At 51.5% G+C, this 16,928-nt stretch overlaps 2 protein-coding genes across 2 annotated transcripts; both read left to right on the top strand.

The window, feature by feature from the left end:
- Positions 1-831: 831 nt before the first annotated feature.
- On the top strand, positions 832-8,036 carry LOC121448051. Its single transcript, XM_041651660.1, is given in 4 exon segments — positions 832-1,857; positions 1,859-3,145; positions 3,147-4,572; positions 5,728-8,036. Coding segments are annotated over 4 exon segments (4,080 nt in total). The 3' UTR covers positions 6,069-8,036.
- LOC121447872 lies at positions 6,077-12,896 on the top strand. The gene is given in 6 exon segments (XM_041651145.1): positions 6,077-7,435; positions 8,648-9,436; positions 9,439-11,817; positions 11,819-12,326; positions 12,329-12,406; positions 12,697-12,896. Coding segments are annotated over 6 exon segments (5,313 nt in total).
- The last annotated feature ends 4,032 nt before the right edge of the window (positions 12,897-16,928 follow it).

Genomic DNA, 16,928 nt, shown 5'->3' with positions numbered 1-16,928 from the left:
GGCTGCAAAACAGGATCTTTATATCCATAGATTAGGACAGGACATCAATTAACAGGATATCTGTTCCCATACATCTGTGCTGGGAGAGGAAAAACCACCTGTGCCCCTTGCCCCATTCCAACTGACCACTAACGATGCATTTGCTTCTGTAATCTGCTTCTGCTGCCCTCTTTCCTATAAAAAGACCTTCCCCCAGTCTGCAGGCGCGCTTGTCTTCCGAGAGACTAAGTCGCCCCAGGTGCCTGTGTACTGAATAAAGCCTCTTGCTATTTGCATCCGAAGAGTGACTCGCTGTTCCTTGGGAGGGTCTCCTCAGCCTGAAAGACTGCCCACCACTGGGGTCTTTCATTTGGAGGTCCCACCGAGATCTGGAGAACCCTGTCCAGGGATCACCGACCCACCACCGGGAGGTAAGCTGGCCAGCGATTATTTTCCCTGAATATCTGTGCTTCGGTGTTTCTGTGTTTGCGCCTGCGACCGAATCTGTACTAGTTAGCTGACTAGATCTGTTTGTGGCGGACCCGCGGAGGAGCTGACGAGCTCGCACTCCCGGCCGCAGCCCTGGGAGACGTCTCAGAGGCATCTGGGGCCAGATGTGGTTCCTGGCCCATCAGTAATCCTGTGAATCCTTCCCGGGTAGGACTGTTCGGGGCACCCCCACAGTCCGAAGGGTACGTGATTCTTCTGGGAGACGAGGAATCCGGGTCCTCAGAGTCTCCGTCTGAAGTTTTGCTTTCGGTATTACGCCGAAGCCGCGCTGCGTGCTTTTGTGTCGGTCTAAGTTGTGTTTTGGTTGTTTGTCTGATTGTTACTGTCACCGCGGTTGAGAGAATGGGCCAATCTATAACCACCCCTTTAAGCCTAACTTTACAGCACTGGCGAGACGTCCAAGACATTGCAAACAACCAGTCAGTGGACGTCCGGAAGAGACGCTGGGTAACTTTTTGTTCCTCAGAATGGCCAACGTTCAATGTGGGTTGGCCTAGGGATGGTACTTTTGACATTAATGTCATCCTGCAGGTAAAAGCTAAGGTGATGGATCCTGGCCCTCACGGGCACCCAGATCAGACTGCATATATCGTGACCTGGGAAGCGATGGCTTATGACCCGCCACCCTGGGTCAAACCTTTTATTACACCAAAACCCCCTGCCCTTACTCCCTCTGCACCTACTTTGCCCCCTCCACTCCTTCCCACTCCAGCGGGACCCCCATCCCACTCCTCCCTGTATCCAACCCTCACCAAGTCCCCGATGCCCAAGCCCCCTCCCCCAAAAGTCTTACCCCCAGATGATGACCTCCTGATGGACCTCCTTACGGAGGGCCCTCCCCCATATCAGGAGCCAGCTCTGCGACCTCCAGATGAGGCTGACTCAACCGAAAGAAGAGAGGAGCACGCGGCGCCAGTCTCTGCTGCCTCTACCGGTCCTTCTCCGATGGCTGCACGCCTAAGGGGACGGAGGGATCAACCTCCTCCTGCGGCGGATACGACCTCCTCCCAGGCATTCCCTCTTCGCACAGGAATGAACGGCCAACTCCAATACTGGCCGTTCTCTGCCTCAGATCTGTATAACTGGAAAAATAACAATCCTTCTTTTTCCGAGGACCCCTCTAGGTTGACAGCTTTAATTGAATCCATTTTGATTACCCATCAGCCTACATGGGACGACTGCCAACAGCTGCTGCAGGCTTTGCTGACCTCGGAGGAACGGCAGAGAGTCCTCCTGGAGGCCCGGAAGGAAGTCCGGGGACCTGATGGCCGCCCCACCCAATTGCCTAATGAAATAGATTCTGCCTTTCCACTTGAACGCCCCTCTTGGGATTTCACCACGATGGAAGGTAGGAATCACCTAGCCCTCTTATCGCCAGTTGCTCATAGCGGGTCTCCACAGGGCGGCTCGACGCCCAACGAATTTGGCTCAGGTAAAGCAGGTTATCCAGGGGTCAGAGGAAACTCCCTCTGCGTTCCTTGAGAGGCTCAAAGAGGCTTACCGCAGATATACTCCCTATGACCCTGATGACCCCGGACAGGAGACCAATATCTCCATGTCTTTTATTTGGCAGTCAGCTCCAGATATCAGACGCAAATTGGAGCGTCTAGAGAACCTCAGGGAAAGCTCACTCAGGGATCTGTTAAAAGAGGCAGAGAAGATTTTTAATAAGAGGGAGACTCAGGAAGAGAGGGAAGATCGCCTCCGAAGAGAAGCCGAGGAACGAGAGGATCGTTTTAGGAAGGAGTCTGAAGAAAAGGAAAAGGAGAGAGACCGTAAGAGACACAGGGAAATGAGTAAACTCTTGGCCACTGTAGTGTCGGGACAGAGGCAGGATAGACAGGGAGGAGACAGAAGGAGGCCCCCTCTTGACAAGGATCAATGTGCCTATTGCAAAGAGAAGGGACACTGGGCAAGAGATTGCCCTAAGAAACCGGACGGATTTAAAAGACCTGGACCATGCCGTGCCTCCCTCCTAACTCTTGATGACTAGGGGGGTCGGGGTCAGGAGCCCCCCCCTGAGCCCAGGATAACCCTAGAAGTTGGGGGGCAACCGGTCACCTTCCTAGTCGATACAGGCGCTCAACATTCGGTGTTAACCCGGGACCCGGGACCCCTGAGTGACAAATCTGCCTGGGTCCAAGGAGCCACTGGTGGAAAACGATACCGATGGACCACAGATCGCAAGGTTCACTTAGCAACCGGTAAGGTGACTCATTCTTTCCTCCACGTGCCTGACTGTCCATATCCGCTCCTAGGAAGGGACTTGCTCACAAAATTAAAAGCCCAAATTTACTTCAAAGAAACCGGAGCACAGGTAGTTGGCCTTCAGGGACAACCCTTACATGTGCTGACTCTCAGCCTAGAGGATGAATATAGGCTGCATGAAAAAGACAGTACCACTGCGGCCCCCACTGAGGCTTATTGGCTGGATCGCTTTCCCCAGGCATGGGCAGAAACCGGGGGAATGGGGCTGGCCAGACAGCAGCCCCCTCTAGTGGTAAGCCTCAAGACAACTGCTACTCCTGTCTCGATTAAACAGTATCCCATGTCTCACGAGGCAAGGGAAGGAATAAGGCCTCACATCAAAAGGCTTCTTGACCAGGGAATATTAGTCCCCTGCCGGTCCCCTTGGAATACCCCCTTGCTGCCCGTAAAAAAAGCCAGGGACTGGGGACTATAGACCTGTGCAAGATCTAAGAGAGGTCAATAAACGGGTGGAAGACATACACCCGACAGTTCCTAACCCCTACAATCTGTTAATTGGACTATCACCCTCATATACTTGGTATACCGTCCTGGACCTTAAGGATGCATTCTTCTGTCTGAGACTGCACCCCAGAAGTCAGCCCATATTTGCCTTTGAATGGAAGGACCCTAGGCTGGGGATTTCAGGACAGCTGACCTGGACCAGGTTGCCTCAGGGTTTCAGAAATAGCCCCACCCTGTTCGATGAGGCCCTACACCGAGACTCAGCGGATTTCAGGGTGAGGCATCCTGGCCTGATGCTGTTACAGTATGTTGATGATCTCTTGTTAGCTGCTACTTCGGCTCAGGACTGTATAAAAGGAACTGAGGCATTACTACAAGCCTTGGGGGATCTAGGGTACCGAGCTTCTGCCAAAAAGGCCCAAATATGTCAACGGCAGGTCACCTACTTAGGGTACCAAATCAGAGAAGGACAGAGATGGCTAACGGAGGCCAGGAAAGACACAGTTATAAAAATCCCTACCCCTCGGACACCCCGCCAGCTGAGAGAATTTCTAGGGACAGCGGGATTCTGCCGGCTCTGGATCCCCGGATTCGCGGAACTGGCAGCCCCCTTGTACCCACTGACGAAGCAGGGGGTGATGTACTCAAGGGGATCGGATCAGGACGAGGCTTTTCAGAAAATCAAACGGGCTCTGCTTACAGCCCCAGCCTTAGGCCTCCCTGACCTGACTAAGCCTTTTGATTTGTTTGTTGACGAGAAGCAAGGATATGCAAAAGGGGTCTTGACCCAGAGGCTGGGGCCCTGGCGGCGGCCAATAGCCTACCTATCCAAGAAGTTGGACCCCGTGGCCACAGGATGGCCCCCATGCCTCAGAATGGTAGCAGCAGTGGCAGTCCTCACCAAGGACGCTGGCAAACTGACTATGGGCCAACCTTTGACCATCCTGGCCCCACACGCAATTGAGACTCTAATCAGACAACCCCCAGATCGCTGGCTCTCCAATGCCCGCATGACCCATTATCAGGCCATGCTCCTGGACTCGGACCGAATCCATTTTGGACCAGTGGTGGCGCTCAATCCTGCAACCCTGCTACCACTCCCAGAGGAGGGGGAGACGGACCAACACGACTGTCTCAAGATCCTGGCGGAAATGCACGGGACCAGACCGGACCTGACGGATCAACCCCTCCGGGATGCGGATGTCACCTGGTACACTGACGGCAGCAGCTTTCTGCGGGAAGGTGAGCGAAAGGCGGGTGCAGCGGTAACCACGGAGACCGAAGTGATCTGGGCACAGCCTCTGCCTGCAGGGACTTCTGCGCAGCGAGCAGAGCTTGTCGCCTTGACACAAGCTTTGAGGATGGCAGAAGGTAAGAAGCTCAATGTCTACACTGACAGCCGATATGCTTTTGCCACTGCTCATGTTCATGGGGAAATATACAGAAGAAGAGGGCTACTGACTTCAGAAGGAAAGGAAATTAAAAATAAAACAGAGATCTTAGCCTTGTTAAAAGCTTTATTTCTGCCTCGAAAACTGAGCATTATACATTGCCCAGGACACCAGAAAGGAGACAGCCCTGAGGCTCGAGGAAACCGGCTGGCTGATGAAGCCGCTAAACAGGTGGCCCTGCAGGCTCCGCTAGCCATACTGCCCATGCACCAAGATAAGAGAGACCCCCTCAAATATGATGAGGAGGATCTAAAGCTCCTGGCAGACATGGGAGCGGAGCAGGACCAGAAAACGGGCGAATGGACATGGAAGGGAAAAACAGTGATGCCGATGGCATACACTTATAAGATGCTTGATTACTTACATAAATTGACCCATCTAAGCCCCCGAAAGATGAAAACCTTGTTAGATCGGCAGGAAACTTTTTGCTATTTACTGGGGCGAGACAGCATCCTCCAAAAAGTTATGGACAAATGTAGAGCATGTGCACAGGTAAATGCAGGAAAAACCAAGGTGGGGCAGGGGGTGCGAATCCGCGGACATCGACCAGGAGTACAATGGGAAATTGACTTTACTGAAATAAAACCAGGCATGTATGGATACCGGTACTTATTGGTATTTATGGACACCTTTTCGGGATGGGTAGAAGCCTTCCCGATCAAGCATGAGACCGCAAAAATTGTGACCAAAAAGCTACTGGAAGAAATCTTCCCCAGGTATGGCATGCCCCAAGTGCTGGGCACTGATAATGGACCTGCCTTCGTCTCCCAAGTAAGTCAGTTGGTGGCCAAGCTATTGGGGATTGATTGGAAATTACACTGTGCATACAGACCCCAGAGTTCAGGACAGGTAGAAAGAATGAATAGAACTATTAAGGAGACTTTGACCAAATTAACGCTTGCAACTGGCTCTAGAGACTGGGTACTCCTACTACCCTTGGCTCTATACAGGGCCAGAAACACTCCAGGACCCCATGGACTCACTCCCTTTGAAATACTATACGGGGCGCCCCCGCCCTTCATTAATTTCTTTGATTCCAATATTTCAGACTTTGCTAATAGTCCTTCTCTGCAAGCTCATTTGCAGGCACTCCAAATCGTGCAACGTGAGGTCTGGAAACCACTTGCTGCAGCCTACCAGGAGCAATTGGACAGACCAGTGGTGCCCCATAACTACCAGATTGGCGACACCGTGTGGGTCCGCAGGCATCAGGTTAAGAATCTGGAACCCCGCTGGAAGGGACCCTATACCGTGCTACTGACCACCCCGACCGCGCTGAAAGTTGACGGCATCGCAGCCTGGGTCCACGCGTCGCACGTCAAAGCAGCCAGCCCTCCTGACGAAACCACAACCGGGGCATCATGGAGGGTCCACCGCACACAAAACCCTCTAAAGATAAGACTTTCCCGTACCTAGTCTTGGTGATGCTTATAACCCCCCCTCGCGCCCTGGGAGGACACTCAGTCTCGCCCCACATTGTGGGGAAGAGCACCTGGACCCTCATAGTAGCTGGTACAGATGTGGTCCTCAATGTCACAACCATGAAGGGACCCAAGAATCTAGGATGCCCACCCGAAATGAAAGCCAATCTAGTCACCTTGTTCCAGGCAGTGGGAGGACCGGTTCCCGGTAACAATGCTGATTGGTATGCCTGTCCGGGGACCCGGAGCCATAAACGATGCTCACATAGCACGGCTAACCAATATTATTGTAACACTTGGGGCTGCGAAACCTCCTCCTGGGGATCCCTGGCTAGCTCTTGGGGAACCCCCCAGGGAAATGATCCCCTACACATAGAATACTGGGATAAGACCCCTTACCCCTCCGGCCCAAACATTCGCCTGACCTTTTCAAAATGTAAGGATCAGGCCCCTGCCCTAACAGGATCATGGGGGATCCGGCGATACGACCCCACCGGTCCAGATCATGGAGCTATAATCACTCTCACTTATGGCTTCACCCCAGATTCTCCATCCTCGTCCCTGGGCCCCAACTCAGTCCTGGGCGACCAACAGGCTCCATCCCCTCCCAAACCTCCCCCAGCGCCAGCCCAACCCCCCTCAGGAAACGCCACCCAGGCACCCTTCTCAACTTCTTCAGCGGAGGACTCGTCCCCGTCAGTACCCACTCCGGCGGTATCCGGAACTGGGGACAGGTTGGTCGGCCTTATACAGGGGGCATATCAAGCCTTAAACCTGACTAACCCTAACCGGACTCAAGAATGCTGGCTCTGCCTACTACCTAGGCCCCCCTATTATGAAGGGTTGGCACTCATGGGGAATTTTACCAATCAGACCTCCCCACCAGCCCAATGCTCCGATATACCACGGCACAAGCTGACGCTATCGGAGGTGTCAGGAGAGGGCCTTTGTATAGGAAAAGTCCCACCCTCACATTCACTTCTCTGCAACACCACACTAGCCCTGCCTCAGGGCACTTATTACCTAACACCTCCCAATGGCACTTACTGGGCCTGTAGCACGGGACTGACCCCCTGTGTGTCTTCCTCAGTCTTAAACATATCCTCTGATTATTGCGTGTTAATTGAGTTATGGCCAAAAATAACTTACCATGAACCAGAATATGTGTATGCTCAGTTTGAAGGAAGACCTAGATTCAGGAGAGAGCCAGTGTCCCTCACCCTAGCCCTCCTGCTTGGGGGATTGACTGTTGGAGGCATCACGGCAGGGATAGGGACCGGAGCAACAGCCCTTGCCGCCACCCAGCAGTTTAGGCAGCTACAGGCAGCCATGCACACTGACATAAAAGCCTTGGAGGAATCGGTCAGTGCATTGGAAAAGTCCTTAACCTCACTGTCTGAGGTAGTCCTACAAAACAGGCGGGGACTAGACATATTGTTCCTGCAGGAAGGAGGACTTTGTGCAGCCCTAAAGGAAGAATGCTGCTTTTATGCAGACCACACAGGATTAGTCAGAGACAACAAGGCAAAGCTGAGGGAAAGACTTAAGCAGAGACAGTAGCTCTTTGAATCTGACCAAGGCTGGTTTGAGGGACTGTTCAACAGATCGCCCTGGTTCACCACCCTGATTTCCTCCATTATGGGACCCCTAATCATACTACTATTGATTCTGCTTTTCGGACCATGCATTCTCAACCGGCTAGTACAATTTATGAAGGACAGGCTGTCTGTCATCCAGGCTTTGGTCCTGACACAACAGTACCACCAACTTAGACAATTTGATCCCGAGAATAGGGATACCGCAGCTGAGTGAATAAAGGGTTTTATTCAGGATATAGAAAAAGGGGGGAATGAAAGACCCCCACTCACTAAGCAGCAGTAACGCCATTTTGCAAGGCTTAAACTTTGGAGCAACGCAAGTAATTAGAGCAGGGAAGTTCGACTTGAAAACAAGGGCGGAGAAGCCAGGCAAGATATCTGCGGTCAGCCGGTCAGCCATCTGGCCCCAAGCGATAAGGAACCCGCAGCTGGCCTGCTCTAATGAGAACATCCCGTTTGCTTAGGGAAACGGGATGCCTATAGTCAGCACATGTGCCCAACTTAGAATATCAGTAATTCACAGAAGAGACAACTCCCCCTATGAAAGATCCCAGCTTATCTGCTGTAACGTCATTTCACAAAGCTTTTGACGAACGACTGTAAGTGCAGAGTAAGGTCAGGGTCCCTGGCTGCAAAACAGGATCTTTATATCCATAGATTAGGACAGGACATCAATTAACAGGATATCTGTTCCCATACATCTGTGCTGGGAGAGGAAAAACCACCTGTGCCCCTTGCCCCATTCCAACTGACCACTAACGATGCATTTGCTTCTGTAATCTGCTTCTGCTGCCCTCTTTCCTATAAAAAGACCTTCCCCCAGTCTGCAGGCGCGCTTGTCTTCCGAGAGACTAAGTCGCCCCAGGTGCCTGTGTACTGAATAAAGCCTCTTGCTATTTGCATCCGAAGAGTGACTCGCTGTTCCTTGGGAGGGTCTCCTCAGCCTGAAAGACTGCCCACCACTGGGGTCTTTCAGGATGATTGTCAGCAGCTTTTACAGACCCTGTTGACTTCAGAAGAGCGACAACGGGTCCTTTTGGAGGCACGGAAGGAGGTTCGGGGACCCGATAGTCGCTCCACCCAGCTACCCAACGAGATAAACGCAGCTTTTCCCTTGGAACGCCCTAACTGGGATTTCACCACGGTCGAAGGTAGGAACCACCTAGTTCTCTATTGCCAGTTGCTCGTAGCGGGTCTCCATCGGGCTGCACGGCGCCCGACCAATTTGGCTCAGGTAAAACAAGTCAGACAGGGACCAGAGGAAACACCCTCTGCCTTCCTCGAACGTCTAAAGGAAGCTTATCGCATATATACCCCATATGACCCTGAGGACCCTGGGCAGGAGACCAATGTCTCCATGTCATTCATTTGGCAGTCTGCTCCAGACATTAGACGCAAGCTGGAGCGCTTGGAGGACCTCAGAGAGAGCTCACTCAGGGATCTGGTAAAAGAAGCAGAGAAAATTTTCAATAAGAGAGAGACCCAGGAAGAAAGAGAGGACTGCCTTAGAAAGGAGGCAGAGGAACGAGAGAAACGACTTAGAAAGGAAGCTGAAGAACGAGAAAAGGAAAGGGACCGCAAAAGACACAAAGAAATGAGTAAACTCTTGGCCACCGTAGTTTCAGGACAGAGACAGGATAGACAGGGGGGAAACAGAAGGGGCCCACCTCTGGACAAAGACCAATGTGCCTATTGCAAAGAAAGAGGACATTGGGCTAGAGATTGCCCAAAGAAGCCCAAAGGATCAAGAAAGCCGAGACCCCCCTCAAACTTCCCTCCTCGCCCTGGATGATTAGGGGGTCAGGGCCAGGAGCCCCCCCCCCCGAGCCCAGGATAACTTTAGATATTGGGGGGCAACCAGTCACCTTCCTAGTCGATACAGGAGCCCAGCACTCGGTGTTGACTAGAAACCCCGGACCCCTGAGTGACAAGTCAGCTTGGGTCCAGGGGGCCACTAGTGGAAAACGATACCGATGGACTATGGATCGTAATGTTAACCTGGCAACCGGTAAGGTGACGCACTCTTTCCTCCATGTGCCCGATTGCCCATACCCCCTCCTAGGAAGAGACTTACTCACAAAATTAAGAGCTCAAATTTTCTCCAAGGAAACAGGTGCCCAGGTAATGGGTCCTCAAGGGCAGCCTTTGCATGTACTAACTCTCAGTCTGGAGGATGAATATAAACTGCATGAGGACGACAATGTCACTGGGGCCCCAACTGAGGCCTATTGGCTGAACCACTTTCCCCAGGCGTGGGCAGAGACGGGGGGAATGGGGATGGCTAGGCAACAGCCTCCGTTGATAGTGAGTCTCAAAACAACCGCCACTCCTATCTCGATTAAACAATATCCCATGTCCCATGAGGCAAAGGCAGGGATAAGACCCCACATCAAAAGGCTCCTTGACCAAGGAATACTAATTCCCTGCCGATCCCCCTGGAACACCCCCTTGTTACCTGTGAAGAAACCAGGGACCGGAGATTATAGGCCTGTACAAGACCTGAGGGAAGTCAACAAGCGGGTGGAAGATATACACCCAACGGTCCCCAACCCCTACAATCTGTTAAGCGGACTGTCGCCCTTGCATACATGGTATACTGTTTTGGACCTAAAAGATGCCTTCTTTTGTCTAAGACTGCACCACAAAAGCCAACCTCTATTTGCCTTTGAATGGAGAGACCCCGAGATGGGAATCTCAGGACAATTAACATGGACCAGGTTGCCTCAGGGCTTCAAGAACAGCCCCACATTATTTGACGAGGCCCTGCATCGGGACCTCGCCGACTTGAGGGTAAGGTACCCTGACTTGATACTGCTACAATATGTTGATGATCTCCTGTTAGCCGCCACCTCGGAGCAGGACTGTAGAAGGGGGACAAAGGCATTGTTACAAGCCATAGGAGATTTGGGCTATCGGGCCTCCGCTAAAAAGGCCCAAATATGTCAACAACAAGTTACCTATCTGGGGTATCAGATTAAAGAAGGACAGAGATGGCTAACAAAGGCTAGAAAGAAAACAGTCATGCAGATCCCAACACCCCGAACCCCCCGTCAGCTGAGGGAGTTCCTAGGGACAGCAGGGTTCTGCCGTCTCTGGATCCCAGGGTTCGCGGAAATGGCAGCCCCCTTATTTCCTCCGACTAAACAAGGGATACTATATACATGGGGACCGGACCAGGAAAAAGCCTTTAAAAGAATCAAAGCAGCCCTGCTCACGGCCCCAGGCTTAGGACTTCCTGATCTGACCAAGCCCTTTGACCTGTTTGTCGATGAGAAACAGGGTTACGCAAAAGGGGTCTTAACACAGAGGCTGGGACCATGGCGACGACCAATTACCTACCTGTCCAAGAAATTGGACCCAGTAGCTGCAGGATGGCCCCCATGCCTCAGAATGATAGCTGCAATAGCGGTCCTCGCCAAGGACGCTGGAAAATTGACCATGGGCCAACCATTGACCATTCTGGCCCCGCATGCCATTGAGGCCCTGATCAAACAGCCCCCAGACCGCTGGCTCTCCAATGCCCGCATGACCCATTACCAGGCCCTGTTACTGGACTTGGACCGAATCCATTTTGGGCCGACGGTGGCACTCAACCCTGCGACCCTGCTGCCACTCCCAGAGAAGGGGGAGGCGGACGACCATGATTGCCTCGAGATCCTTGCGGAAATGCACGGGACCCGATCGGACCTGACGGATCAACCCCTCCGGGACGCGGACGTCACCTGGTACACAGACGGCAGCAGCTTCCTAAGGGAAGGTGAGCGGAAAGCAGGCGCTGCAGTTACCACCGAGTCGGAGGTAATCTTGGCTCAGCCTTTACCAGCGGGGACCTCGGCCCAGCGGGCGGAACTTACCGCCTTGACTCAAGCCCTGAGTATGGCAGAAGGTAAGAAGCTCAATGTTTATACTGATAGCCGATATGCTTTCGCCACCGCTCATGTCCATGGGGAAATATACCGGAGGAGAGGGCTGCTAACCTCAGAGGGAAAGGAAATCAAAAATAAGGCCGAAATCTTGTCTCTGCTGAAAGCCCTGTTCCTGCCAAAAAGACTGAGCATTATGCATTGCCCAGGGCACCAGAAAGGGGATAGTCCGGAAGCTCGGGGAAATCGGCTAGCGGATGAAGCCGCCAAACAAGCGGCCCTACAAACTCCTAACCATACTGCCAATAAACCAAAATAAAAAGGACCCCTTCCAATATAGCAAAAAGGATTTAGAACTCTTGGCAGACATGGGGGCAGAACAAGATCAGGCAACTGGCAATTGGATCTGGAAGGGAAAAACCGTGGCGCCGATGTCATACACTTATGACATGCTTGACTACCTGCATAAACTGACCCACCTCAGCCCCCGAAAAATGAAAACCTTATTAGACCGAGAGGAAGGTTTTCGCTATCTGCTGGGGCGGGACAGCATTCTCCAGGAAGTCATGGACAAATGCAAAGCCTGCGCGCAAGTAAATGCAGGCAAAACCAAGATAGGACTGGGGATACGGGTCCGAGGGCATCGGCCAGGGGTGCATTGGGAAATTGATTTTACGGAGATAAAGCCAGGGATGTACGGATACCGGTATTTATTGGTATTTGTGGACACTTTTTCGGGATGGGTGGAAGCCTTCCCAACTAAACATGAAACGGCAAAGATTGTGACTAAGAAGCTACTGGAGGAAATCTTTCCTAGATATGGTATGCCGCACGCCCTAGGCTCGGACAACAGGCCCGCTTTCGTCTCCCAGGTAAGTCAGTTGGTGGCCAAGTTATTGGGGATTAATTGGAAATTACATTGCGCGTACAGACCCCAAAGCTCAGGTCAGGTAGAGAGAATGAACAGGACATTAAAGGAGACCTTAACCAAATTAACGCTTGCAACTGGCTCTAGGGACTGGGTACTCCTACTGCCTTTGGCTCTTTATAGGGCCAGGAATACTCCAGGACCCCATGGACTTACCCCTTTTGAGATACTGTATGGGGCGCCCCCGCCCCTCGTCAACTTCTTTGATTCTAACATTTCAGACTTTGCTAACAGTCCCTCTCTGGAAGCTCATTTGCAGGCACTCCAGATCGTGCAGCGAGAGGTCTGGAAGCCCCTTCCCGCGGCTTACCGGGAGCAATTGGACAGACCAGTGGTGCCTCATAGTTACCAGATTGGTGATACAGTGTGGGTCCGCAGACACCAGACTAAGAATTTGGAACCCCGCTGGAAAGGACCCTACACCGTGCTGCTGACCACCCCGACAGCATTAAAGGTTGACGGCATCTCGCCTCACACGTCAAAGCAGCCAGTCGCGCCGACGAAGGTGCAACCGAGCCGCCATGGAGGGCCCAACGCTCCCAAAACCCTCTAAAGATAAGACTTGTTCGCTCTTCTTCCTAATAGCTATCCTGGGGACGCAAGGGGGGTCATCCGTCAACCCGCACCAGGTACACACCCTGACCTGGCAGGTTCTGACCCCCACGGGGGAAATAGCATGGGAAACCAAGGCCAACCACGCCCTCAATACTTGGTGGCCAACCCTCATGCCTGATTTTTGCCAATTGGCTGCCGGGTCGGATACTTGGGATGTTGCAGACAAGCTTCCAAACCAGTTAACCAGAACCATGGAACCCACCTCAGGGGGGGAAGGCGTAGAAGGTTGCTCTTCTCCCAGGAGGAGATGTATTCTGGCCGGGGCGGACTTCTATGTTTGCCCCAGGGATGGGAGGTCTTCCAGCCTGGCCTACAAATGTGGGGGATATGAGAGCCTATTCTGCAAAGCTTGGGGATGTGAAACCACGGGAGACGCTTACTGGAAACCCTCCTCTAGCTGGGATAAGATTACTGTCCAGCGAGGATGGAGTAAGCCCCCACCCGGCTGGTGGCCAAATAATTATAAGGCAGAATGTGAAGAGGATTCCAAGACCGGATGGGGCAATTTCAAGTGCAACAATGCTACATGCTTACCCCTTAATATATCATTTACTGAACTGGGAAAACGAGCTGATGGGTGGCAGGCTGGTTACAAATGGGGCCTAAGATGGTACCTAAGAGGGGGGAACAAGGGAATTGTCTTCACTATAAAACTCAAGGTAGAAACCGCCAGCAAGGCGGTGGGGCCTAACCCAGTCATAGGGGATCAGAGGCCCCCAACGCTTCCGGTGGCTCCAACAGCCCCGGCAGCTCCGGCAATGTCAGCAGAAAGCTCAAATGCGACAATCCCAACTTTAGCCCAGGCACCTACGATGCCTACACACCCAACCCAAACACCTGGAACGGGGGACAGGTTGCTTGATCTGATACAAGGGGCATACCTAGCCCTAAATGTGACTAATCCTAATAGAACCCAGGAATGCTGGCTCTGCTTGCTGTCTAGACCCCCATACTATGAAGGGGTGGCACTTATGGGGAGTTATACCAATCAGACCTCCCCACCAGCCCAATGCTCCGATACACCCCAACACAAGCTGACGCTATCGGAGGTGTCAGGGAAAGGCCTTTGCATAGGAAAAGTCCCGCCCTCACATTCACTTCTCTGCCACACCACACAGACCCTGCCTCAGGGCACTTATTACCTAATACCCCCCAGTGGCACTTATTGGGCCTGTAGCACGGGCCTAACCCCTTGTGTGTCTTCCCTTATCCTAAACATGTCTTCGGATTATTGCGTGTTGATTGAGCTGTGGCCAAAAGTAACATATCACGAGCCTGAATATGTTTACACCCAATTTGAAGGAAGACCTAGATTCAGGAGAGAACCAGTGTCTCTTACCCTAGCCCTCCTACTTGGGGGATTGACTGTTGGAGGCATCACGGCAGGGGTGGGAACCGGCGCAACGGCCCTTGCAGCCACCCAGCAGTTTAAGCAGCTACAGGCGGCCATGCACACTGACATAAAAGCCTTGGAGGAATCCGTCAGTGCATTAGAAAAGTCCTTAACTTCGCTGTCTGAGGTGGTCCTGCAAAATAGACGGGGATTAGACATATTATTTCTACAAGAGGGGGAGTTATGTGCAGCTTTAAAAGAGGAATGTTGTTTTTATGCAGACCACACTGGATTGGTGAGGGACAACATGGCAAGGCTAAGAGAAAGACTTAAACAGAGACAGCAGCTCTTTGAATCCGAACAGGGCTGGTTTGAAGGATGGTTCAACAGATCCCCATGGTTCACTACTCTGGTATCCACCATCATGGGACCCCTAATCATAATACTATTGATTTTGCTTTTTGGGCCATGCATCCTCAACCGGCTGGTGCAGTTCATGAAAGACAGGTTGTCTGTCATCCAGGACTTAGTGCTGACACAGCAGTACCATCAACTTAGGCAGTTGGATCCAGAGATTACTGAAACCACCGCAGATTGAATAAAAGGTTTTATTCATGTTATAGAAAAAGGGGGGAATGAAAGACCCCGGCCGTTATGGATAAGAGCTAAGCAGCAGTAACGCCATTTTGCAAGGCTTAAACTTTATAAAGTTAGGGCTGGAGAGATGGCTCAGAGGTTAAGAGCATTGCTTGCTCTTCCAAAGATCCTGAGTTCAATTCCCAGCAACCACATGGTGGCTCACAACCATCTGTAATGAGGTCTGGTGCCCTCTTCTGGTCTGCAGTCATAAACACAGACAGAATATTGTATACATAATAATAAAAAATATTTTTAAAAAAAAGAAACTTTATAAAGTTAAACTAGGGCAAAACTAGGACAAGGAAGTTCAGTCTCTAGGGCAAGGGTGGAGGGCCAGACAGGGAACAGGATGTCTGTGGTTGGCCACCTGGCCCCTGTTATGAGGAACTAAGCAAGAAAGAGGCGGTTTGTACCCCAGATAGAGCCCAGTCAGCTGGTTTTATCTGATTACTTGGAAAAACCCGAAACCGTCCTCAGGTTGAACCTGGCCTCATTTAGATTGTCCAATCAGACCCTTGTAACTATGCATCTCGCTTCTGTAGCCACGCTTTCTGCTCCCCAGACCTATAAAAGCCTACTTCTCCAGGCTAAGGGCGCACCAGTCCTTCGAGAGACTTGTACGCCCCAGGTTCCTGTGTATCTGAATAAAGCCTCTTGCTGTTTGCATCCGAGGAGTGGTCTCGCTGTTCCTTGGGAGGGTCTCCCCAGACTGAAAGGCTGCCCAGCACAGGGGTCTTTCATGGTAATATGTTGTGAATTATACTCCACATAATCATTACACAATAATTTCTGCCTGTTTTATAATTTTGTTTCTGAGTCAGGGTCTTGGTCTGTGTACCCTGGATAACCTGGAATGTGTTGTGTAGACCAGGCTGTACTGGAACTCAGCAAAAATCCTTTTGTCTCCCCCTCCCAAATGCTGAAGTTCAAGGCCATCACTCAGCTATCTCTGATGGAGGAAGGTCATTGGCTAATAAAGGAACTGCCTTGGCCCATTTTATTGGTTAGAGGATAGGTGGGAGGAGTAAACAGAACAGAACGCTGGGAGGAAGAGGAAGTGAGGTCAGACTCCACATCTCTCTTCTCGGGAGCAGACGCCTGAGACGCCATGCCCCGCTCCCGGGCAGACACACGCCATGAAGCAAGCCGCCAGGTTAGACATGCTGAACCTTTCCCGGTAAGACCGGGGCTCACCGATTATTAGAGATGGGTTGATCGGGATAACAGAATTAGCCAGTAAGGGCTAGAGCTAAAGGGCCAAGCAGTGTTTAAAAGAATACAGTGTCGGGGCTGGAGAGATGGCCCAGCAGTTAAGAGCACTGACTGCTCTTCCAGAGGACCCGGGTTCGATTCCCAGCACCCACATGGCAGCTCACAACTGTCTGAAAATGCAGTTCCATGAGATCTGACACCTTCACACCGACAAACATAATAAAGTTAAATAAATAAAAAAATAAATAAACTATTAAAAAAAAAAGAATACAGTGTCCGTGTAATTATTTCGGGGCATAAGCTAGCCGAGCAGGCGGCCGGGGTGCCGGGGAGGCAGCCCCGCCGCCCCTAATTTACAACATATCTCTTCTCCCTGCCTCCCTCCTGAGGTCTTTGCAAAGCTAATTTTTATTCAAAGTATATGTAAGGGAGAAGACAGACTCCTTGCAACAGGAAGGGATCCAGAGCCAGAGTCCCTTTTTCAGCTTATATACAAGGTTTATTTACCCTAAATACCTGTAATATTTTATTTATGGTTTAATAAATAAAGCTTATCCAAAGCCACAGAGAAACCCTGTCTCGAAAAACCAAAATAAATAAATAAATAAAAAATAAATAAATAAATAAAGCTTACCTGAAAATCAGAAGGCAAAGCAAGCCATCAGAG

The sequence above is a fragment of the Microtus oregoni genome, unplaced genomic scaffold (genome assembly GCF_018167655.1).
Source record: "Microtus oregoni isolate MIOR12 unplaced genomic scaffold, Mior012 000005F_ref0000423, whole genome shotgun sequence".
Lineage (NCBI taxonomy): Eukaryota > Metazoa > Chordata > Mammalia > Rodentia > Cricetidae > Microtus > Microtus oregoni.
This window is presented reverse-complemented; position numbering and strand designations above follow the sequence as displayed.